Source organism: Gobius niger (assembly GCF_951799975.1).
Source record: "Gobius niger genome assembly, chromosome: 14".
Taxonomy (NCBI): domain Eukaryota; kingdom Metazoa; phylum Chordata; class Actinopteri; order Gobiiformes; family Gobiidae; genus Gobius; species Gobius niger.
Window position 1 is genome coordinate 3,963,486 of NC_136865.1, and position 25,360 is coordinate 3,988,845.

Below are 25,360 nucleotides of genomic sequence, written 5' to 3' on the forward strand. Positions count from 1 at the left end.
TTTAAAAAAGCGACAAAAAACGAGATGAAAATGAATGTGAGAAAAGTGATGACAACACGGCAACAACCTGAGGAAAAACATCAGTCAGATCGCATTTGTAGGTCTTAGCTTTCAAATGCGGCGTTATACAGTGGCCTATAGGCAGCAAGCTCCAGTCCAGAAGCTTTTAGATTTGGGTAAAGCCGAACTGGAGAAAATGTGCTCAGCTCAGGTGGGAGTTAAGAGGTTAATGTCACGCCTGTAAATATGCAAAAAAAAAGAAAAAAAAAATCCCCCAAACGAGAAACAACTCCGAAACTCAGCAGTAGTGCGGCCTATCTGAAACTTTCACGTCCGTCAGCTGTGATCATGTGAGCGGTCAGCTGATCAGCCACCACACATCCTCATCCGCTGCTACTGTTTACAATCGCGCAGAGCGAGCCGCCTCGACACGATGAGCAGCCCTGCCTGATCTGTGACAGGTACCTCCAGCACTCTCCCAACACCCCCCCGTGCACCGGCTCTGCCCGCGACCCCGCTGCGGCAGCACACGTCCTCACACCCCGGGGGGAGAGCGCGCCTTGTCTCCGCCGCCGCTGGTCTCATGGCACTCTGTGGCGGAAGTCACCCGCAGGCCTAGCTTAGCGTTAGCATTAGCGGGTAAACACGCTAAATTGCGCGACTGTCACGACAAATTCCGCCGTGACGCGCGTGTGAATAGAACCTCTCGTTGTTTCTTTATAGATATTGCCGAGAATTGAGAAAATTAAATCGCTTTTAGCAGTTTTCACGGCGTGTTTTCGCGAGGCTAACACCGCATGCTAACAGGCTGGTGCTATGCCTTCCTTCCATCGATTTTACTGCACCTCTCATCGCTCCACTGATTTTGCTCTAAGTTTGCTTGTTTTATCGTTTTCATACAGTATCCACCTTGGTAGGATCCATGCTTAAGATGTCATTACACAATCTGATCGTGGATTTTGGTCATTTTGGTCAATATAATGATGATAGTGATGCAGGGTGTGCTGTGCTGCTGCTGCTGCTGCTGCTGCATGCTCTAATGCGGTTTCACACGCCTCTCCCCCGAGCCCAAAACAAATCCCGTGAAAATGTGAGGCAGGGATGACAGTGCGCTGTTTACACAAGCAAAACCATGTGCTTTCAGTTCAGTTTTAGGGCACTGGCTGCGATAATATGAGCCTCATAGAAAGATTTATGAGAAAGTAGTGTGTCCTGAACTTTGATCTCAGCATTCGATATACTGTAGTTGTTTTTGTTGTGTTGAAGCCTGTTAGTGTGAGTAATCTTATTCTGTTGAGCAAGTTGGACATGAAGGGATCGGAATCAAAATCAAAATAGGGCTGATTGATATGATATATTGTGAGTTGATAATAAGATAATGAGAGTTCTATGGTGGGTCAAAACATCTGTGATTTAAATAAACAGCTCTTCATGCCTGGAAAAATCAGCTGTTTGCCCACCGTTCATCAAAACATCAGGTGAAAATCGCAAACATAAATAACAACAATGATCCTCCCTATACTCTTCAACAGTCCAGCACACCTCCATTTCTGCTTTGGTTCAGGAAGTAACCTAAGTGACTCCACCTCCTACATTGTCCTATTTACCATATCCACCATAATCTTGCCCTTGATCCTAAACCTAACTCAAAGGCACCCAGTTGAGCATTTTGAATCCTATTCAAAACAGGCTCCTATGGACATGGGAGATGATTTTTGTTGTTGTAGGTATTCAAAGAATGGATTTGCATGAGGCCATGGAGACGAGCTGGAGACGTCCCTGCTCCCAGTAAAGTTACAGTCAATGTCTGAGGAGAAAAGTCTTTTATTGACTTTTTTTTACGTTTATGGAAAATCGACCCTAGTTGTTTGTTTCATATTATGGATGAAATTAACATGTGCTGTTTGTAGATGAGCAGATTTTTACCATAATGTCTGGTGTAAAGCTGCCCATGTGCAACTTCAGTAGCTTAGGAGCGTTTCCCATGAAGAATGTTATTTTTTAAGCAAAATGCTACGCAATCAAACTGGGGACCATCTTTTTCTCATGATTTACCTAATTTTGTGCCTTTTTAGCTTTGTTTTGTCCTGATTTTGTTTCATTTTTTTAAACACAATATGAGTTCAGTTGCTTTACTGTCAGTCCTACCGCGTACTACAAATGGATATGAGTTGTCTGTGCGCTCTCGATGACACTGAACTGAATGTGGTTGCAGGTCCTGCTTGCTTCCTGTTCCCTCGGCCCGGGTTCGCTGCCTCTCCTCTGGCCCCCTCTCTCCGGAGCATGTGACTGGCTGGCTGTGGAGGCTCTGGGCTCTGGCTGTCAACTCCAGCAGAGACATGTGAGTTTGTTTAGCTCGGCTCTCTCACTTCAGCTGCATCACACTCTCCTTTTTGCAGACGGTTTTGTGTTTAATCTGACCGTTGTGCGGAGGCTTACGAGAAAATGGTGGAGAGCGCCAGGGCTGCGCAAAGACGTTGCTTCAGTCCAAATATTTCCTTTGGATTAGATTGTAGTAGTTGTTTCTGAAGATCGTTTTTTCCCCCCTCTTGGCGACGCTGGGTTTCCGTAGTTGTTTACACAGGCAGCAATTGCATCTTAAGGTCAGCACACACTACACAATTTTACTAATCTTAAACGATTTTAATAGAATGGTCCACACTAGGGCTGTTTCGAAGGTGGGGGGACACATTTGAACACGGGAGGGGGGCTATCCAAGCACCTGAGCCGCTGAGACCTGGCACTGTATGAAAAACTGAGTGAATTAGGCTTTTATTATGAGATGACGCTCATGTTTGCGTGATCATTCAGCTTCAGCCTCTTCACTCCGACCATCGCAAAGAAACATCACTGCGCTTGAATCTTAACATATTTCCCACAAATGCAGATCAAATTGAGTGAATGGAGAAAGGAAGCAGCCATTTACCTGTCAAATGAATTGTTCTGATATTATTTGTCTAAGTTAGAGTCCAGACAGCGAGGTTTAAGACGCGTGTTGACCGGTTGAACACTCGTGCCAGCCCGGTGCAGTTTCCCCAAACTCGCGCTACATCAGCTTCATCACCCGCTTTGTAAACACATCCAAAACTAAAGTTCCTCACCTTAAAGTTACTGGTCAGGCCTTCGTACTGATGAAGAGGGGAAACACGCTGTCCACCTGCCGAGGACCGCGAAGATCCTGCTCCTCCGTGATAATCCGTGAAAAAGTCAGAAAACACGACGCACGAGTGTCCTTGATCTGCCAGTCCGTCCAACGATCAGCCTCTCCTCTTCGTAGTTTAGCCGTTTTTCACCGGTTTACTGAGCCATGTTTACATTTCAGCCGCTCTGAGGTGACGGTAACGGAGCCGCGTAACCTCAGCTACGCAAAGCGGAGCGAATGCGCCGCGGCGCCGATAATGCCGAAACAGTTTTTTTTTATAGAAAATGAAACTAAAAGATTTAATTGTCCTGCTCATGTGCATATGGAGCTGTATCTCGTCACCCACACACTCCGCGCTCACGTAGGCCTGATATGTGATTATTTTCACCTTTGGCTGGTCTTTTTTGAGACTTTTGTTAGTTTTTTCGTTGAGACACTTGTTCTGGTATATTATTAGTTCCTTTTCTGGTTACATTTCGTTTACTTTTTTTTTGCCGATGATGACGGTGAGGCACTCAGATCCACAGTGTGCGTCATGTGGTATGGCGGTAATCCGGTTACCACCCCAGGCCTAGTCCACACTACACGACTGGATTCTGTGCAATTATAGAACATCTTAGGGTTCACACATAACCACTGAGTCGTTAATCGTAAGAGCGAACACACTACACGATTCTGACAAACAGCTGATTTATAACTTATTTGTTTTATAACACAGCACGCTTTTCTTCTCCTCCGGCTTCAAAAACTCAAATCTGCAAAGATGGGCCTGAGTTTGTGAGCGTGGGAAAACGTGTGCGTGTCCCGATTGGTCAACGGTGTCAACGATGTCACAACACCGCAGCGCTAGGCTAATGCTACTACGAAGCCTTACACTTGGAGATAAGGATAATTGGAGATAAAAGTCAGCGACACAAAGAAGCGGGACGTATTTCAGTGGATTTAATAAGAAAAGGAGACGGGATGGAGGAGACAGCAGAGAAAGCGGAGAGAGCCGTTACCGGCGAGGAGAAGCTGAACAGTTCGTCTCCAAACTCAGCAAGTGCCGCTAAACTCTGTTCGCGGTTGAAATGTAGCTTGAAATGTTGGTTGTCGTGAACTTTTAGTGACAAAGTTGTGCTGTGTCGTGTGGGGCTGTGGCCATGAAGTGAGTTGTTTGTGCCGCTGTTTTGACAGACAGATGAGAATGGAGGTGCAGCGGTGTTTTTCTGTCTTTATTTCACTCTGTCATTGTGGAATGACCTCCCCCTGTCACTGCGTGTAGCCGACTCTGTTGATTCCTTCAAAAGCTGAAGACGCTGCTTTTTAGACGAGCTTTTAGTTTGACAAGGCTGTGATTGTGATTGTTCCTATGTAAGTGATGTAATGTTTTGTTGCGATCCTTTGTGAAGCACTTTGTGATTTTATCTGTGAGAGGTGCAACATAAATAAAGTTTCTTCTTTTTCATTGGCCGCTGCTTTCTGTGTGTTCACATTTGAAACTGTAAAATCAGCCACGCATCTCCTGTGCGTCCAAGAAAATCGGGCTTTCGGGTTTTTCCTACGACTGGAGTCTACTAGTCACGTCTTTCTACCGGCCACACTACACGATTTTGAACGCGAGTCCAGTCATGACCCCCCCACACCACAAGACCCGACTCCGTGCAACTGTCTTCAACTAGCCACGACTCGAGAAGACTCGGCGCGACTGAGAAATCGGGCATAAAGGTCGTGTAGTGTGTGCTGATCTTAAATTGTGTTTTAGTCAGTGTTTATGAGAAGTTCTTATTTTTATCCCAAACCTTCTCAAACACAAGCCTCCGTTTAGGTTTTAAAAGGTGTCTTTACACACGGCTCACCTTTATCTCTGTGGAGGAAGAGACGTGTGAATCTGAAGGTGAGGGAGTTTCTGTAATCAGTGCATCAGAGTTTGTAATAATAGATCCATGATCAGAGGGTGTAGGCAGCGTGGCCCGGGACTCTGAATGGAGCGATTATCGCAGCGACTAACGCTATGCTAAAGGAGAAAAAAAGCCAGAGTCCTTCGCGGTGGCTGCATCATAAACGCTGATGTTTTCACTGTACATCCACAAACTACTGCACACCTTAACTAGACTGAGACAGAAGCATGCGGTGGACCGGACGTCGCCACCATATCTCGCCGCTTCACTCACTTCTATGGGCCACGGCCATCAACTGCATGGGCCAAAATTACGGGCCTCTGCGATTTAGAAATTGCGTTGTGTACATCGTGTTGAAATCGCAAATGCAAGTAATTGTTCAGCCCTAGCGGTGAATCCTTGATAGCGCCTCAGAAGTGCTGCTGAGAGGGCGATAGGCAGGGCTGTCAAGTATCAACAGGACAAACCCAAATGTAATGTACTACTTTATAGGGCTGCAAGTTTATTGATATCAAATCGCAATCGAGACTACTGTAATAACCTAATCTTGAGTTTCCTTAAAGGAACAGGCCACTGTGTCTTACCTGAGCTTAGACGAGTTGATGCGTATCTGTCTGTCCTCTCCTCCTCTCCGGGTGAAGTTAGAAGGGACCAAGCTCTTCCACGTTTTCCCTATTTAAATACAGTTACGTAAGTAGTTACAAGTATAGTTAGACAAAATAAAAAATGTTGATTTTCTAAGTGGATAAAAAGGGGAACTATATTGTAAGGCGTAATAATACCTTTATTATGCGTTCGACGTCTGCACAGTAATATTTTCACTCCTATAAAATTCTCATTACGCTCTGTGATTCCATCCCACACTTATTGTAGTCACGTGGCTGTCCCCTGGAGGTACTTTGAATGTCGAGGAAACTCCTCCAGAAGAGGGCGCTGTCCACATAAAACCGAATATTTTTGAAAGTAGATTATTGAGTATTGTTCTAATGTGGGGCAGTTTGAGCAAGAATGTGCTGTTTGACTGAAATCTAAAAATAACACGACTTCCTTCTCTCATCGTTGTATTTAAATACAAATCTGGTCGCAATCGCAATATTTGTCTGAAGAATCGCAATTAGGTTTTTTGTCCTCTGATGATGCGGGACCTTTTCCTCTCGCTCACTTGCTACGTTTACATGCAGACCAAAAATCTGATCATGATCTGATTCCAGGAGTTCTCAGATTATTGAAGTGACATATAAACAGCCTAAACTGACCAGGGAAGTAAAGCAAAAAGGCCAAAGTAATGTCACCAAGACAAAGATCAAAAGATATTATGAAAAGATTGAAATCTATCTCAAATTTGTGGCAGTTGAGATGCTCTAAAGAAAATCCACAACTGCACTGGCTCATATAGAATCCAGAGTTTTGGATTCTCTGATTTCTGAAGTGAATATAAACGCATCAGATCTGATTATTGGGTTGCCTCATTATCCCAGTTATCAGATTTTCCTGACCATGTAAACGAAGCCTGTGAAAGAGCAGCTCTGAGGGTTTTCGGTTATTGATCGTATCAGGACTAGGCTAAATATAGTAAAACCGTCTTGGTCGCCCCAAAAAGCCGGCCAATTCTGCAGGAATAACGTGAACCTGGCAACAATGGAAAAGGGCTACATGTCTGTCTACGATGCAGAAACACTGCTGTTGCTGTGTTGTTAAAGCTGTGTATTTTACCTAATGAAGCTGATGAAAGGTTTGTAGTGATGCTCTCTCCTTCCATGTATGTCTGACGCAGGGAGCAGGGGGAGAGAACGCAGATGTGACGCTCTGAAAACAGCAACGTCCAGTCAAATGTCAAATCTCATTGTTTACTTATTCTGATGTTAAAGCTCCCTCAGTGCAGGCAAGGTCAGGGGAGCTTTACCTAATGAGTGCAGCTGAAACATGCCTTACATAAAGGTTCATGGCTCTCCTCTGTCTGCCCATGATCTTTGTCGATGCAGAACCTTTATGTGCCCGTGCATAGAAAATATTAACACTTTTTGCAAATATAAACAAAGCGACTTTATCAGATATTTCAGCGTTTATGATGTGCACAAACCTTTCCTTTTTACAGTCCACAACAAATGAACTTAAGTAGCATTAAATCTATCACAGATTAAATACAAATGGCTATTGTTGAATTGATTCTGTTTTGTAGGGGCCACTGTGATGTAAATGAAAGGCGCTATGATAACCACTCATGCAGCCTTTGGGTCACAAAAAGGTCAATTATACACAAATTCCTGACAAATGCCAAAACCGATGTGAAGGGGGTCGCCGACACTTTAAGTCATTTAATTTTAGGTCATTTTTAAAAATCTCTCAAATAGTCTATAGTTAAACATTTATTATTATAGTAATGGTTTCAATCATAGAAATAGATAGAAATCTGTGGCAGCTGGTGATGTGAAAACCAGGGGGGGCTGTTGCCTCGACCAACCTTCAATAATATTTTAGAAGATACTTATAAACATTGTTTTTAACTTAAAAAAGAAAGTTGTCTTTGAGGCATTTAATATTATTATTTTATGTAGAATATATTCAAAACTATTCAACAACGAAAAAAAAAAAATTCTGACTAAAGTCAGAAATATATGTATAGTAACGATAGTCACTATACATATTTGTGTTGTGCACCACTGATTTGTGTTTTGTACCAACTGAACCAGGACAAAGGCAGGAGGTGTTTCCTCTTTGATTTCATGTACAGTTTTAGTCCCAGACCTGCTGTGATTTCATTATGATTATATTATATATATTGATATTGAGAAATAATGTGCAGCTTACGTATAGACGAGAGTCCTCCGAGGCACCTGGAGCTCCTCCTCTGTTTCCCTCAGTGAATGAATGACGTTCCCCTATTCTGTCATAAACTCCTCACGGTCCTGAATCTTCTCTCGTTCAAATGTCCACGTCCTGGGACAGAATTGTCTGTCCAAGTCAGCGAGGGTTGTCCCAAAGTGCAAGATAAACAAGCAGCAGCTAAAGCAGATGAGCTAGTAAGCATCGTCATGCTACCTCCAGGAAAGTCTGTTTAGACGTGACTTCTGATGGAAGAAAGTTGTCTCTAGTCCATTAGTTTGACTAAGTCCTTTCACCTCCTCTCAGGAAACAACAGAAGCTTCTCCGTCTCTCAGATGAGAAGTTTTTCCACCAATTGTCCGTGAGCTCAGAGCTGCTCCAACAACGAGCTACTCGCGGTTGTTTACAGGAGACACTTCCTCGTCTTTCACCTGTTAAATCCCGATGGCGTTGAGGCCAAGCGCCCATCGGAGTTTTATTATTTTGCGTCTCTGATTGGTTGAATTAATGATATACAGTGACGTTTTTATACCATATCAGAGCGCCATTGGTTAGATTGCGTGGGCGCTGTTCCTCACCGGCCCGAGCACAAAACTACACATTTATGAAGCTGTTACAGCGGTTACAGCACAAGGTGAACCAGGCAGACAAAATGACACCTCCTTCACCTCCGCTCCCCCTCCCTCCACTGTAAAAAACACTTGTACATAAGAAAGTTTTGATTTTGCTAAACTTAAAACTTTTTATTTTATTTGCAAAATTGATAGGAGGGGCGGCGCCCATAATGGACCAGCCGCCACTGATAGAAATATATCTAATGGAGGTCGACTGATTTTTGGTCAATATTTTAAAATGGCCAATTTTTTGAAAATGTCTCGTCTATAATCCTGTGAGGGAAGCTTCAAACGTGTCAGTGTTAAACTGTGACAGCAGGAGGCGCTGTACATTCATGTTTAGTAGGTACTTCAGAGGGAGCTCGTTTGAAAGACAAAAATCAGAAGTAAGTCTCTATCTCTTATGGTTCCAAAATTATAAGCGAAAGTCTCCAACATAAAATATATAAAATAAGTGTACAAACGATTTTCACTGTGATGTTTGTCAGCTCAACCAGGTTGTGGGAGGGCTCATTTTAAAGACTGAGCTCTTTCCAATGCAACAAAGAGTTTTTAGGTTTGGCATGTTATATGGAAAATACCCAAATATCGGTCCAACATATCAGCCAGCCGATATATGGGTCGGGCCTAGCACAAACACCAAGTTTTTTTTTCTCTCGCATAAAAAGGTTTGCCTGGCCTGCTAAACTACATGCTTTTTCATAGATATTTCAAAGACATATACTCTGGAAGCAAGCATGATCTCAACGATTTCACGGTGGACGTGATCAACAGATGGCATCAACCAATGAGAGCAACAAGTGTCAGGAAGCCTTTCCAAAAACGTCCTTTTTTACGCTGTTTCTTGCTCAGGCTTTGGGGATTTAATATTTTCCAAATAAAACAGATGAAAGAGCAGAAGAAAACAGCGTATCAGTTGCAGCGCCGCCATCTTTAATGTTTTGGAAGAGTACGTGGTGGTGACAGGTGACCGTCTCGTGGTGGTCTTTTGAACAGAAAGTAGTGTCTCGCAGGACAGGCAATAAAAAGTTGCGTCATGCACCTGTAATTTAACTAAAATATGCTGTTTCCAATCATAAATACATCGAAATCAAACAAAAGAGCGATGAAAACGTGACCAAAAAGTGACAAAAAAAATGACAACAACGCAAGGAAAAAAATCCATTTAGATTAATTTTGTAGCTTTCAAATGAGGCGCAACACTATTTGGCTAAAGCTGAACTCCACTTGGTTAAGGCGGGGTTAAGAGGTTAAAAGAGCTTCAGTCATTACTCCTCAAGTCTCTTTTCCATATACTCAAAAAATGCTAAAACGTTATATCAATACTGTATTGTGACCCTTGTGTTAGTCACTCAAAAAAAAGCTCCGTCCAATGGGCTGAATATTTGCAGTTAATTTTTTCCTGTTTTTAGCTCGGGCGCTCCAGACAGTTCCTGCTCATCCAAAAGAGGAAGCGACACGAGTTGTTTTTTTTTTTTATGGGGAAGTGCTGGTAAATGGGAGCCTCCACATGTGCGCTGGCCCCGGGCGCCTCTCTAATGGAACTAATAATAATGAGAGAGACACAGCGCAGAACAGATGGACACAGTGTTATTGGAGCCCTGATTTATTTATGCTTTCATTATGTATTGATTTGATTATTTCACATGCTGAATTATTGAGGCGTCGCCAGGTGCTGCAGATTGAATAATGCACAAGTTCATTTGCCGTGGTTCTGCGACGGAGGTGGGGAACGATTGGTTACTTTTACTCATCTACATTCACACGAGTAACTTTGTGATTCAACGTGACTTCTAAGAGCATGACCTTCCACTCTCTCTTCTACTTGAGTAACTTTGAAGCATTAACCTCTTATCTAACCCAGCTAATCTGTGCACATTTTCTCCAGTTTGGCTTTACCCAGACCTAAAAGCTTAAAAAAGCATCAAAATATTGACCAAAATGGGGATGAAAGTGTGACACAAAACACTGAAACAACGCAACTAAAGAGCGTCGAAAGAGCGTCGAAAGAGCGTCTAAAGAGCGTCTAAAGAGCGTCTAAAGAGCGTCTAAAGAGCGACTAAAGAGCGTCGAATGAGCGTCGAATGAGCGTCGAATGAGCGACTGAATGAGCGGCGAATGAGCGTCGAAAGAGCAACTAAAGGGCGACTAAAGAGCGACTAAAGAGCGTCGAATGAGCGTCGAAAGAGCGACTAAAGATTGTCGAAAGAGCGACTAAAGATTGTCGAAAGAGCGTCTAAAGAGCGCCGGAAGAGCGCCTGAAGAGCGACGAAAGAGCGTCGAAAGAGCGACTAAAGATCTTCGAAAGAGCGACTAAAGAGCGCTGAATGAGCGCTGAATGAGCGTCGAAAGAGCGACTAAAAATCGTCTAAAGAGCGACGAAAGAGCGACGAAAGAGCGACTAAAGAGCGACGAAAGAGCGACGAAAGAGCGACGAAAGAGCGACGAAAGAGCGACGAAAGAGCGCCTAAAGAGCGTCTAAAGATCGTCTAAAGAGTGACTAAAGATCGTCGAATGAGCGTCGAAGGAGCGACTAAATGAGCGTTGAAAGAGCGACTAAAGATTGTTGAAAGAGCGTCGAAAGAGCGACTGAAGAGCAACTGAAGAGCATCGAAAGAGCGTCGAAAGAGCGTCGAAAGAGCGTCGAAAGAGCGTCGAAAGAGCGTCGAAAGAGCGTCGAAAGAGCGTCGAAAGAGCGACTAAAGAGCGACTAAAGAGCGACTAAAGAGCGACTAAAGAGCGCCGAATGAGCGTCGAAAGAGCGTCGAAAGAGCGTCTAAAGATCGTCGAATGAGCGTCGAATGAGCGACTAAAGACTGTCGAAAGAGCGACTAAAGAGTGCCTGAAGAGCGACGAAAGAGCGACTAAAGAGCGACTAAAGAGCGACGAAAGAGCGACTAAAGAGCGACTAAAGAGCGACGAAAGAGCGACGAAAGAACGACTAAGGAGCGTCTAAAGATCGTCTAAAGAGCGACTAAAGATCGTCGAATGAGCGTTGAAGGAGCGACTGAATGAGCGTCGAAAGAGCGACTAAAGATTGTCGAAAGAGCGCCAAAAGAGCGTCAAAAGAGCGTCGAAAGAGCGACTAAAGAACGACTAAGGAGCGTCTAAAGATCGTCTAAAGAGCGACTAAAGATCGTCGAATGAGCGTTGAAGGAGCGACTGAATGAGCGTCGAAAGAGCGACTAAAGATTGTCGAAAGAGCGTCGAAAGAGCGTCGAAAGAGCGACTAAAGATGTTCGAAAGAGCGACTAAAGAGCGCCGAATGAGTGTCGAAAGAGCGGCTGAAGAGCGACTGAAGAGCATCTAAAGAGCGACTGAAGAGCGTCTAAAGAGCAACTGAAGAGCGTCTAAAGAGCGACTAAAGATTGTCGAAAGAGCGACTAAAGAACATCGAATGAGCGTCGAAAGAGCGACTAAAGAGGGTCGAATGAGCGTCGAAAGAGCGGCTGAAGAGCGACTGAAGAGCGTCTAAAGAGCGTTTACAGAGCATCGAAAGAGCGACTGAAGAGCATCGAGTGAGCGTCGAAAGAGCGATTAAAGATCGTCGAAAGAGCGACTGAAGAGCATCGAGTGGGCGTCGAAAGAGCGACGAAAGATCGTCGAAAGAGCATCTAAAGATCGTCTAAAGAGCAACTAAAGAGCGTCGAATGAGCGTCCAAAGAGCGTCTAAAGAGCGACTAAAGAGCGTCGAATGAGCGTCGAATGAGCGTCGAATGAGCGTCGAAAGAGCGACTAAAGATCGTCTAAAAGGCGACTAAAGAGGCAAGGCAAGGCAAGTTTATTTGTAGAGCACAATTCATACACAAGGCAATTCAAAGTGCTTCACAGTTGAAAACAAATAGAATCAATAAAAACATCAACATAAAATTAATCAATTACAGTAAAAGGCGAGAGTGCAGATAAAATACTTTCAGTCATATGCATTGGTAAAAAGAACTGTTTTTAGCCTGGATTTGAACATTGTCACAGTTGAGGCCTGTCTCACATCCTCGTGAAGACTGTTCCAGATTTTAGCTGCATGAAACTGAAACGCAGCCTCACCGTGTTTATTATTGACTCTGGGAACCACCAGGAGGCCCCTCCCTGAAGTTCTCAGGGCCCGAGATGGTTCATACGGCTCTAACATGTCAGAGATGTACTTTGGAGCTAAACCATGAAAAGACTTGTACACGAGCAGAGCTGTTTTAAAGTCTATTCTCTGAGTGACAGGAAGCCAGTGCAGAGACCGGAGCACTGGACTAATATGGTCATATTTCCTGGTTCTTGTCAGGACTCGAGCAGCAGCGTTCTGGATGTACTGTAGCTGTCTGATAGCTCGTTTAGAGAGGCCAGTGAGTAGGCCGTTACAGTAGTCTAACCTGCTGGAGACAAATGCATGGATAAGTCTCTCTAAGTCTGGTTTTGACACTATTCCTCTGATCTTAGCAATGTTTTTCAGATGGTAAAAAGAGCATTGAATGAGCGTCGAATGAGCGTCGAAAGAGCGACTAAAGAGCCTCGAAAGAGCGGCTGAAGAGTGACTGAAGAGTGTCTAAAGAGCGACTGAAGAGCGACTAAAGATCGTCTAAAGGGCGACTAAAGAGCGTCGAATGAGCGTCGAATGAGCGTCGAAAGAGCGACTAAAGAGCCTCGAAAGAGCGGCTGAAGAGTGACTGAAGAGTGTCTAAAGAGTGTCTAAAGAGTGTCTAAAGAGTGTCTAAAGAGCGACTGAAGAGCGACTAAAGATCGTCGAAAGAGCCACTGAAGAGCATCGAAAGAACGACTAAAGAGCGTTGAAAGAGGGTTGAAAGAGCGACTAAAGAGCATCTAAAGATCGTCTAAAGAGCGACTAAAGAGCGTCGAATGAGCGTCTAAAGAGCGACTAAAGAGCGTCGAATGAGCGTCTAAAGAGCGACTAAAGATCGTCTAAAGAGCACAGACGGCGTTAGCATTTCGCCGCTCCTCTTCTCATCTATGATGCCAAACGGAGCTGAAGCTAGAAGAGACCAAGCTCTTCTATGTTTTCCCCAATTAAATATGGTTACATGAGTAAATACACGATCCAAGTATAGTCACATAAAATTAAACATGTCCATTTTCCAAGCGGATAAAAAGGGGAACTATATTGCATGTCGTAGTAATATTAACCTGGTCATGGGCCTAATCCAGTCTGTATGTTGTTTATATTGTATATTTATTAGAGAGAACAAATGAGACCTTTTATTACAATGATTTCTCAAGAACATGATAATCCAAATAAACTAATATATTGTTGAAAGATGGAAAGAATTTCCATCTTAGTACATCTATTTAAAAGGTGATTTGTTTTATTTATTTTTTGCTGAGTATGGAGTTATTAGCACCAAATCGAGTTTGGTTGGGAAACACTGTTGCAATTGTTTTTGGTGCTGGTCTTCTCGGAAACTATTTTTACTGATCATTTGCATTTCGAAGCAGCCGGCTAACAGAAACTGCTCCAGGTATGTCTTTGACCAGGGTCCAATGTTGGCTTTAAAAGCTCGGGAATAAAAAGGTCCATTTTGCTTGATAACTGTGCTTTAAAGCAGCGATGTCTCTCTGGCAGTAATGCAGACTGGAGCAGAGCAGATGTGCCCATTGAGAACACGCCCATACATTATGCATTTGTAATAAGTCCTATTTTGCCGGTGCGCGCAGAGCTGATTTATGGAAACGACTTCTCTCTCGTGGTTAATAGGTTTAAGAGATGCTGTTGTATTATTTTGCTCATTAATACCCGAATGGGAGTACTTTGGCATGTATGAGGATAAACATATTTATAAAGATGGAGAAATCTCTGGTTATTAAAATGAGAGGAACAATGAGCGGCGGCGGTTCAGTTTGAGTTGACAGTTGGGAGGATTTATCGGACGAATTAATACATTTGGGAGAGAACTTCTAAAACTTGGAAATGGGCCGTGCACAAAAGGCTGAAGAAGCAGCGTCCGAAACTCGTGAGATCAGCGGTATTCAGAGTACCTCTGGGGGACAGCCACGTGACTCAAGTGAGTCCGGGATGGAAACACAAAGCGTCTAAAATCTGCTTTAGGGAAACTCAGACAAACGTTTGTCTGTTGCAGATGAACCTGAGATCGCACGGCTCTACAAACCTGTATCACTCAGAGGCCAGAGACTGAAGGGAAAAACCCAAACCTCATTCTCCTCAGGTTAGGTTATTGCAGTAGTTAAAACGATATCGATAAACCTTGCAGCCCGAGCGGCAGGTTCAATAATCATATGTGCAGAGAGCAAATCGTATCCATTTTCATGATGACTGCATAATGTTGCCAAAGGAAGAGTCCCAAAAGAACCATGTGCAGCCAACAGTGTAAAGTTTGTTTTTCTGCTCTTTTCAAGTTTGTTCAAGACAAATATCTTTTTGAGCGACAAAGCATTATAAATATAGATGTTTGCTGCACATTTTTGCATATTTTTGTCAACTTCACCGAGCTCTATGTGCAGCTGCAGTCGCAGTAAAAACAAAAGTGAAACTGTGGAAGGAAATTAGCTGAGGTTAGTTTGTTTAGGAACTCTTTTGTAATTAAAGTGAATTGACGAGGCCACAGATCAGAGGATCTTATTAGAGACGATTTGTGAAAACATTCTCACCAATTTACTTCCTTTAGATATGGCTAATAATTAGATTCTATTACCTATTTATTATTCTAAAATCATTATTTTATTGTATTTTTTACATAATGGTAAAAGAATAGAGATTAAATATAACACAGGCTGAATGCTCAACATAGAAATGTAATGTCTGTTTTTTTCTAAACATACAATACTGTAAAGGATTTGAGAAATTCTCTGTGTTTTCTTCCTTAATTTTGATAAAATTGCAATTTTTCCCCTCAATAATCATCGCTCAAAAGTTTAGAATCATCCCTAATGTGAACAATTTCAGTAAGGTGAAAGATTAAATGATCTTCAAAAAGCATAAGGTTTCTGATGACACACTCATTACATTTCAAACAGAATCAAGTTTTATTCTTTTCTTTTACGTTTCCAAAATAACTGGAGTAAACAGTGGGGTTTCAGTCGGGGCCTCTGTAATAACCCAGGTTCACTCACTCAAAGGTATATAAATAGACAGACATACAGGTTTTGTGGCATTTGTTCACCACATAATAAACAAGACAAAGCAAAGCACCTTCGGGAACACTCGTAAAATACAGAAACTCACGGCACATGACGGAGCAGATGAAGCATCAACGGATGTTGACAAAGCGAGACATCAGAGAAAAACTCAAAGTAAATAAAAGATCCTAAACTTACAGTTTGTTTCTTTGTGGGATGCCTTTTTAGTGCTCGTAGCTCAATCTGTAGAGCAGGTCCAGTTCACCAGAGGTGTTGAAGGCACTTTTGAGAAGGAAGTTACACCTCAACACCAATATAAGCAACAACTGTACATAAAAATAAATTACAAATTAAATATACTATTAAGACATTTTATACATTGAGTAGATCCCATTCAGCAAGTATAGTTTTTGTAGCCGCAGAAAGTCTTTCAGTTTGAGTACGAAGGACTTTTGCTTTTTCTTCCTTACAAAAGTCTTTCTGTTCTGAGAGAGTTCTGAGCAGTCGTCTTCAGTTTGTCCAGAGATTGTCAATAGCGTTTAGGTCAGGAGACGGCAAAACCTTCAGACTTCACCTCTTTCAACTTCAGCTTTTTCACAGATGATGTCACGTTTTCCCTCGTAATTTGTAGGAATTTTATTGAATCCATTCTTGTCTCAACCTGTGAAATGTTCTCTGTGCCACTGGCAGCAATATGTTTATCAAAATGACTCTTCCTGACCATTGCTTGTGCTCCCAAATAGATACCAGCCTTTGCTTTTCATCTCATTTAACCTGCTCTTTTATCGTCCAGTGGTTTTAAAAACCAAAAGCTTGTAAAATGATAATAAAAGATTTAACACTGATCCTTTTCTTCCCTTCCAGAATTGTTCCTTTATCTGCGAGCTGGCTGAGAGTCACAAGGCTGTCACAGTAAGTCTGGGCCCCAGCACACATGTGATTTTATTATGTTTTCAAATCCACATTCAGTCCACTGTGCACTTCTGAAACACATCCAGGAGAGAGAGAAGACGGAAACATGAGCCGCTTCATGTTATACATAAATAGACCCCATAGAGACACACAAGGCACGGCAGGTGGTAAATAGTGGCTCAAGCTGAATAATAAAATCTACTATTTTGTACACAGCGCACGTGGCACTTAGTTTACCATTTAATGTTGCCTCTATTACAGTATTAGGGCCCCAAATCTGATATGTAAATAAACAATGCTGTAAATGACTCTTCTGCTGATCCCCTTTTGCACATGCTACTCACTTTGCACATGAGCAAACGCTTGGTAAATGACCCCTTCGTCATCAGCAGAGACAGTAAAACATCTACATCAGTGTTTCCCAACCGGGGTTTCCCACATATCGATTGATCGGCGTGTCATTTGATACATTTCAGGGCTCGATATTAACGTTGTCCGCTTGCCTGGGGCCAGTAAACATTTTGTCTGGGCCAGTGCCCTGTTCTCCCTGGCTGCCTGATCGGGCAAGTGAAGAATACAGACGGCAGCAGAAGCCACGTGTCCCGACATTTATTAATCTGCTATTATTTTCCGCCAATACGCTTGCCGATAGTCCCAATCGGAGAACTCTATTCACCTTATTCCGCCCCGCCCACTTTTGCCACTTTATGCTTTGTCTCGCCACTTCCATTGTCCAGACACTTCCGGTCGAGCGCGAAGTCCGTTCATTTAAACAGAGAACGAGGGAAAATATTCTCCGCTCAAATCTGATGTTTAGTCGAGTGATTTGTGTAAAATGTCCAATGTTCATTTGCACCAGCATGTCGACACTGCACCGTTTCTCAGCGTGGCCGAAAAACGGCTTTGTTTTCGTGTAGTGACTGATTTTATGTGGACTTCTCCAGTCCCATGTTAACTGAAAGGAGAAAAGGGGCGGGCACAATTAATGGCGGTACCCACGCGAACCTCCGGAATAAGGTGATTAATTTTCACTTTTATGTTTGCCTTTTGCGGCAGGGAGCATCGTGTGCATGAGGTGGAGCGGCTCGTGAGGAGGAGACAGATCGGGGCAAAGGCAGAAAGTTTAGCGTTTGTTCCTACCAGCGTTCGCTCTGAACTCCGATTTCCTCGGGATCAGAAAGTAGCTTGTTTGTTTGTAGCAGAGCTAATGTAAAGTTAACAGTCGGCGTTAGACCCGCCCACCCCCTCAGCACAGCAGCAGGAGCACCTATTGTATTTATTTAGGCCTGTTTGTTTTAGCCAATAAGCAGTTACTGTATAGAGCCAATGTGATGGTTAATTAAAATATGTAATAATGCATTCAGAAGTGTGCAGCACAAAATGAACAAACGCAGGCTCAGGATAAGTGATAAAATATAAAAGTGCACTGGGGACAGACATTTTTGTTTCTGTTTGCTTCTTCTCAGTGGATGAGGAAGTGATGTTGGAGCGTCTTGTAGGTCGGCCCGAGTCTCCCTCGTGGTTAAATACAGTGAGGCTGATCCGTGAAGCGAGGAGAAATGCACTTTAATCGTCTTTGAGTGTCCAAAAAAGCGCTATACAAGTTTGATTTATTATTATTATTATTATTAATCAGCTCATGAAGAGGAAAGTTTCACTGCAGCAGGAGGATGGGAAAGACGGGAAAGAGAGACCTGCCTGATGATTTAAAGTGGTTCCCTTTTGCCTCGTAAGAGCAGTAATCCTCATGCAGCGCATATTCATTCTTTCTTCACGCAAATAAGAGAGTAGCGAGAGTAGGTCAGCCCGAGGTCGGTTGGATTCACACTGACTCAAAAGTGCCGCTCTTTAGGTCGACTTAACTAGAGCCTGTGTGAAAATGCCAAAAGACTAGTTAGATATGGCTTGATAGTAAAACTTTTAAGAGAATAAACAAGTGGCTGTGACGTTGCAGATTAGCAAATAAAGTGACAAGCAATTGTCAAGGTAGATTAATAAAAACATTATTGAATAAACAAAATTACTGATGGAAAAATCCATTTGAATCCTCATGAACAACATTACCATCAGACTGTCCAGTTAGGAAGCCACGCTTATTGTGAATCAATTTCACTTGGTGTTGTGGAAATTAAACAGACAACAGGTGGAAATGAGAGGCAATTAGCAAGATCACTCCAAAAGAGGAATGGTTTTGCAGGTGGTGACCACAGACCATTTCCCTGTCTTCATCCTTGGTACCGTATTTTTGGAACACTTTTGCATTTGTCCAGTGTTCTCACCACTAGAGGCATCATGAGGAGCATCTACAACCCACAGAAGTCGCTCAGGGAGTGATGCTCATCCAAAATGGCACGTCCATTCGTGCTGTGGCAAGAAGGTTTGCTGTGTCTCCCAGCGCAGTGTCCAGAGCATGGAGGAGATACCAGGAGACAGGCCAGTACACCAGGAGACCTGGGGGGGGGCCGACCGAGGTCAACAACCCAGCAGCAGGACCGCTATCTGCTCATTTGTGCACGGAGAAACAGGAGAAGCACTGCCCGAGCTCTACAAAATGACCTCCAGAGGGCCACAAATGTGCATGTTGGTCTTCAAACGGTCAGAAACCGACTCCATGAGGGTGGCATGAGGGCTTTGGGCCGGTGCTTACTGCCCAACACCGTGCAGCCCGATTGGCATTTGCCCGAGAACACAGCGATTGGCAGATTGGCCAATGGTGCCCTGTGCTCTTCACGGATGAGAGCAGGTTCCCCCTGAGCACATGTGACAGACGTGACAGAGTCTGGAGACGCCCTGGAGAACGTTCTGCTGCTGCAACATCATCCAGCATGACCGGTTTGGTGGTGGGTCAGTGATGGTCTGGGGAGGCCCAGCCCTCCATGTGCGAGCCAGAGGTTCCCTGACTGGCATTGGGGACCGGGATGAGATCCTCAGACCTATTGTAAGACCATATGCTGGTGCTGTGGGCCCTGGGTTCCTTCTGATGCCTGATAATGCCAGGCCACATGTGGCAAGAGTGTGTCAGCAGGTCCTGCATGATGAAGGTATTGATGTTCTGGACTGGCCTGCCCGTTCCCCAGACTTAAATCCAATAGAGCACATCTGGGACATCATGTCTCGGTCCATCCATCAACGCCACGTCACACCACAGACTGTCCAGGAGCTGACTGATGCTCTAATCCAGGTCTGGGAGGAGATCCCTCAGGAGGACATCCGTGGTCTCATCAGGAGCATGCCCAGGCGTTGTAGGGAGTGCATTCAGGCACGTGGAGGCCACACACACGACTGAGGATGATACTGACTCGTTTGGAGGAATTTCTACAGAATTTGGATCAACCAGTGACCTGATTTGTCACTTTGATTTTGACTATAATTTTGGATCCAGACCTCCAGGGGCTGAGAATTTGATTTACATTTATCATTCTTATGTTATTTTGTTCTCAACACATTGCCCTAAACTATGAATAAAGATTTTCATCCGAAAAATCGAATTGATTGACATCTAGGATGTGTTTTTTGAGTGTGCCCTAAGTTTTTGTGAGCAGTGTATAATAGCATTGTTAGCGTTATATAGCGCTAACTTAATCTTAATTTAAAATGAACACTATTTTGAGTGTTATAGATACCTGTCACTTGCCCGGAGAGCAAGTACCTCAAAATGCTTACTGTCAAGCCCTGCATTTAAAAATACTGGTATGAACAAAGTAAATATGATGAGCAAATAGCCTAATACTTTTTGTGGCATTTTTGTTTGTTGGGGTGCCTTGATGTTTTTATATTATAAAAAGGTGCCTTAGCTCAAAAAAGGTTGAGAGCTTCATGTCCGGGAGCTTTAAAGGCCTTATTGCAGTTTTTTGTTCTGTTTTTTGTTCTCCTTTACAAACAATGAAAGAAGGAGCACATCGGCCATTAAAGTCCAAACCATTCCTAACTTTCCTAACAAACTACAATTCCTTATCGGAACCATTCATACTTTTGAAAGAGAGCTGTGCGCCACTTTCTGTCTCCCCACTGTTTGTTTTCTTGTATATTCAATTCATTTACGCAATTAGTATAATTAAACATAACTCCTTGGTCTCTTTCTATTTATCGTCAGGGCTGTACCTATGAGGTGGGCTAATCGGGCATTTGCAGGGGGGGCCCAATCTGAAGGGGGCTCCAGAGAATACATTTTTCTTCCTTTTAAATGTCATTTCTTAAAGCACAAATGACATACTTAGGCCTCTATTTGACATTTTGTAGCTCGTGGAGAATATTCTGTAGCCTAAACAATTGTTGCCTTTGTGTGTTTGTTTTAAATTGTGATGAACCTTTTAGAAGTAACGTCCGCTTACTAGCATGGGTCTTTGTCTGTTGCTAGGTGCGGCTGGGTGGGTGGCAGTCATGCAGCACCCAAACTTCGAGACACGTCACCCTCTGCAGACCGACGAGCAGGAGACGGGCGTGGACCCCTTACACAACTTCAACAAGAACCGCAGCCGTACGTGCAATCCAATTTTTGTGTGTGTGTTTTTTTTATTCCACAATCTCATCATATGAAAGGAGTGCTTATTACAGTGTGTAGAGACTTTACTATTTTGCTAGTTTGCGATCGCAGCTATCGCAAAATCAACCAAGCTGTGAAATCAGCGTCAAAGCCCCCCCAACTTTCCTGCAACTATTCCAATAATCCACAGTTTCCTCACAAACTATTCCCTCAGGCGTGAAAACATGGATTCTTGGTGAATGGTGAGATTTTTAGCCAGTTTTCCATTAACATCTTAGTTTTAACGTCAGAGTAAATAAATGATGACACTTAGTCGATGCTTATTTTATGATCTTTCCACTTATCCGCTTATTCGTTTACAAATATTAATAATAATGGCTTCTACTTGTATTGCGCTTTTCAAGCCTGTGGTAACAAGTTTCTCAAAGCGCCACACTCTCATTATTCATTCACTCTGTAATCGGTGCTGGTAACTTACTATTGTAGCCACATTGGGGTAGAATGACAGAAGCGAGGCTGCCAATCTGCGCTATCGGCCCCTCCGGCCAACACCAACCACTCACTCACACATTCTTTCACTATTGTACATGTTTTTAGTGGTTGGGGAAACCTACGCAGAAAAGGGAACGGACCTGAGACCTTCTAGCTGTGTGAAGGACGACCGTGTCCGCCAATATTACACTGACACATTTAAAGCAGTGCAAAGTAACTCGCAGTGCAGGTGTCGTAGCATGTTGTGTGTTTTTTTTACTCATTAATTGTCCATGAGAGTAAATACTACGCTGACAGAAAAGTCAAAGGGACAGAGGGATATTGTACATCCAATTACACAATGGAGAACATTTTTTATACTGTTTAAGTGGCGCTAGCCCGCAGTTAGCTTTGCCCGTTAGCCTGCTAGCTTCTTCTTCGTGATGCCATTACTGTGTATTGGTGACTTCGACCCAGTGCAGGGAAAGTTGCAATTGTGGTTTTCTGGACAGAGACACCGGGGGAGATGAAAGACCCCCCCATCATCCCATTAACACTTGTATTACCCCCAGAGGGACTACGGAAAGGATTTAATAAGGTAAACAAGTTACTTAGGCTGCGTCCGAAACGAGCAGATTGGTAAGAGCTCTTACGCCAAACCGGATGTGCGTCAGCGTCCGCCATGACAAGATGCTTCCGAATTGTGTGCTGTCAGTTAGGAAGGAGTTTGGAAAAGGGGCCTCAATGCTAACTATCATAGCCACTTTAGCATAGGGACCTCTGATGCTAACTAACCGGTGATTAGGAGCTATGTGCCATGCCATAAGCCACTGCGCCAAATCCCCCCACCCCCCTCGCCCCCACCCTCGAGTGATTCATGCACAACCACTGTTGATTGACAGGAGCACATTTAATAATAAAAATAATAATAATAAAAAAATAAGATTCTGCACAAGCCAAACTTTATAAAAGTGATAAATCCATGTTGTCGTCCCCACAGCTCAGTCACATGTCAGTGTTAAAGAGGAAACTCAGGAAACGGATTAAATGCTTTTGTTTTCATTTGTAGAAACTTAAGCCACATGGATCATTTGCTGCTGTAGCTTTATGAAACAGCTGTTGAGATAAAATAACACTAAAGGGAAATGTATGGCTCATTTGGATTTGTTTTTCTCCTTAAATGTCTTTGTTTGGACACTGTACAGTAGGGGGCGACATGCACTTTTGTCTGGCCTGCACTCCACCAGTAACTTTAAAGAAGAAGAAAAACAGCTGTTGGTGATGTCATTTCCCTTTCCCCTGTTTAAGGACGGTCGAATTGTGCAAAATGCTGCTGAAGCTCTAGTTCACTAACTGCATAGATCTAACAGTTGACCCCATGAAAGGTTAAGGAGTTAGTTGCTCGTGTTGGTGCTTATAGGCTACAATTTGATGGTTTCAGACGCAGCCTTAGTACTTTAATACCCGTGTGTAGCACGAAAGGCCAGGTGACACTCATCCAAATATGGTGATTTCCTTTCTGGGACACATTCACAGGAGAACACAGGGCGCTTGTGACGTTACAAAACCCTTTTCTCCAAATTAGGTTTTCTTTCCTCTCACATCTTTATTTCAATAAACATCTCTTTTTTTTGTTGGAGATTATTGCATTCAAAAACTAAACAAGATCCAAAATATCTCTGAAGAAATCTTTGTAACTAATACAACAAAATAAAGCCATGCATTTAAACCTGGCCCTATCCATAAGAAATCCATTAAATGACCTTATATTCACCAATGTCTTGCCATAACCGTGCAACTTCCCCGCCTCCCGCCTCCAAAGTGTTTTTGATGAGTTTAACCCGTTTCACTTGATACTTCTTGATAGCTCTTGTGTTTAGAAGATGCACACGAGCCAAATTCCCCCATCTTCTCTTCCCCTTCATAATAATCAATGCTCTGTGTAGGATGTTCTGAAGGTATATGAGCCTATTCTGAGCGGGTCCCACGGGCGAGCGTTGTTGATCTCTCTTATACGGCGGAGGTGATGAATATTCAGTCGAGATGGTCCCCTTGGGCTCATCTCTCTCGGCTAATTTTGACAGACAGACGCAGCCTCGCACCCAGGCTTCACCGCGGCTAATTTACCCCCATTACCCCCCGACGAGCGGGTGCGGATCCCTCCACTTTACATCATTAGACCACAGGAGAAGGCTTAACTGAACAGCAGCTGAAAATAGTCCCCGGTAAATAATGTTTGGCACTTCTGTAATGGCGGTAATAGTGAGGAGAGAGTTGTGGGTGTGCGGGTAAACTGAGCAGGCGTCGCCCTCTGGTGGTCTCATGTGGGACGCTGGCTCTCTTTTTCAGGAGGAGGGAGCCTGGACAGCAGCTCACACCCGCAGCCTCAGTCCACCTTCCAGTCATACAGGTGAGGGGGCAGGTGTAGCCACGGTGAGCTCGGATTATAGCCTTTTGGGGGAAAAAAAACCTTGACATCATCACACACATAATGTTTGCATAATTATAAATAAAAAAGGTTCATGAGGGGGGAAAAAACAGCACTATTATTTGTGCAAGCTAATCATTCAGGGGGGAAAATAAACATTTCTCAAGTATCTTTTCAAGTGTGTCATGAGTGAGTTTCCTCAGTAGCTACTTACTGTGCTCAATTAGCATTAGAACTAGTTATCATTATACATGTTTTGTAAATAAATAAAATCATTACACAGTCAAAGTTTAAGACCAGGTGAAAGATGTCGAGGAAATCACATTTTAACAAGGTTCCAAGTAGAAATTCATAATGCAACAAGAAGAAATGGGAGTGAGACTAAAACATTATGTGTAAAGACAACAATTAAACTCTCATCGCCTGACAGAAAATACTGAATCCACATTTTTGCACAGATTTGGCATTTTAAAGGAACAGGCCACCGTTTTTCCATACTGAGATATGTTCTTACCTGAGCTTAGACGAGTTGATACGTACCTGTCTGGTCTTTGTGCGTGCCCTCAGTCACTCTTCCAGACCAGACAGGTACACATCAACTCATCTAAGCTCAGGTATGAACACATACCTGAACACCTGCTCCTTTAAAGGCATGTGGTCTTAAACTTTTGATCAGCTGCATAAACGGACTATTTCAGTTTAATGGTTAATTTCAATAAAAGCTTCACTCGGTTGTTTTCGTCTCACTTCCATTTCTTCTTGTTGCATATTGAAGCTCTATTTGGAACCTGGAAAAATTTGTTTTTTTTTCAACTTATCATAAACTTTTGATCGGGCCTGTATTATCACTACTTTTTTCTCCTTGAGCAAAAATAATTTCAGTCACGTTACTCTCATTTGAGTAAATATTTGGGCCATTCTATCCAGCACTTTGTGGGCAACTAGCACTAAAACTTTAAACAAATACTTAGCTCAACACTGTTTTTACTAAATCCATTTTGAAAAAAAGGAACGGGAAGATCTGTCTCCTTTCTAACTGATCACATTAAATTGGTCAATTGTAAACAAACAATTTCTAACCAGTTGCAATCTACAGCACATGGTCATTTTGCTGACTAAAATTTGACTCAAACTAAATGCAATGTAGGTCATGAGACTGAAACTGTGTCTAAAAATCTTCAGATATGTTCGTCGAGTTAAAAAAAAAATGAAAAGAATGTACTTGAACCATCACAAGTTCTCGTGAGAGTTTGAAAAATCGTCATTTATACATTCACTGTCATGAATATGAATATGATGAAACATGTTTGAATAAAATGATATAAATGTAAAGTGGATTTAATTTGTCAACTTAAACTGGACTAAAATGGAATCATGTTTAGGTCAAATGACTAAAACTATTTCAAATATTTCGTGAGAATGAATCCTGCTACATTGCAATCTTGATTTAGGGTCATATTAAGCTCCATAAGAAGAGGAACATTACATTGCATTCTGTACCGATGTTTAGAGTTGATGTGTTTGTCATGA

The 25,360-nt window shown here is 42.9% G+C and overlaps 1 protein-coding gene across 3 annotated transcripts in view; it reads left to right on the plus strand.

Annotated features, from left to right (window-relative positions):
• Positions 1-340: 340 nt before the first annotated feature.
• Positions 341-25,360, plus strand: part of tbc1d5 (TBC1 domain family, member 5) — a 56,513-nt gene continuing 31,493 nt past the window's right edge. For 2 of the 3 annotated variants that reach the window (XM_079571231.1, XM_079571232.1), the window contains exons 1-5: positions 341-461; positions 2,216-2,341; positions 16,401-16,448; positions 20,806-20,925; positions 23,752-23,812. In XM_079571231.1, coding sequence (XP_079427357.1) covers positions 20,829-20,925; positions 23,752-23,812 — 158 coding nt within the window. In that variant the 5' untranslated portion in view covers positions 341-461; positions 2,216-2,341; positions 16,401-16,448; positions 20,806-20,828. Of the gene's footprint in view, positions 462-2,215; positions 2,342-16,400; positions 16,449-20,805; positions 20,926-23,751; positions 23,813-25,360 lie in introns of those variants that run through there. The other variant, XM_079571233.1, reaches the window with a different exon arrangement.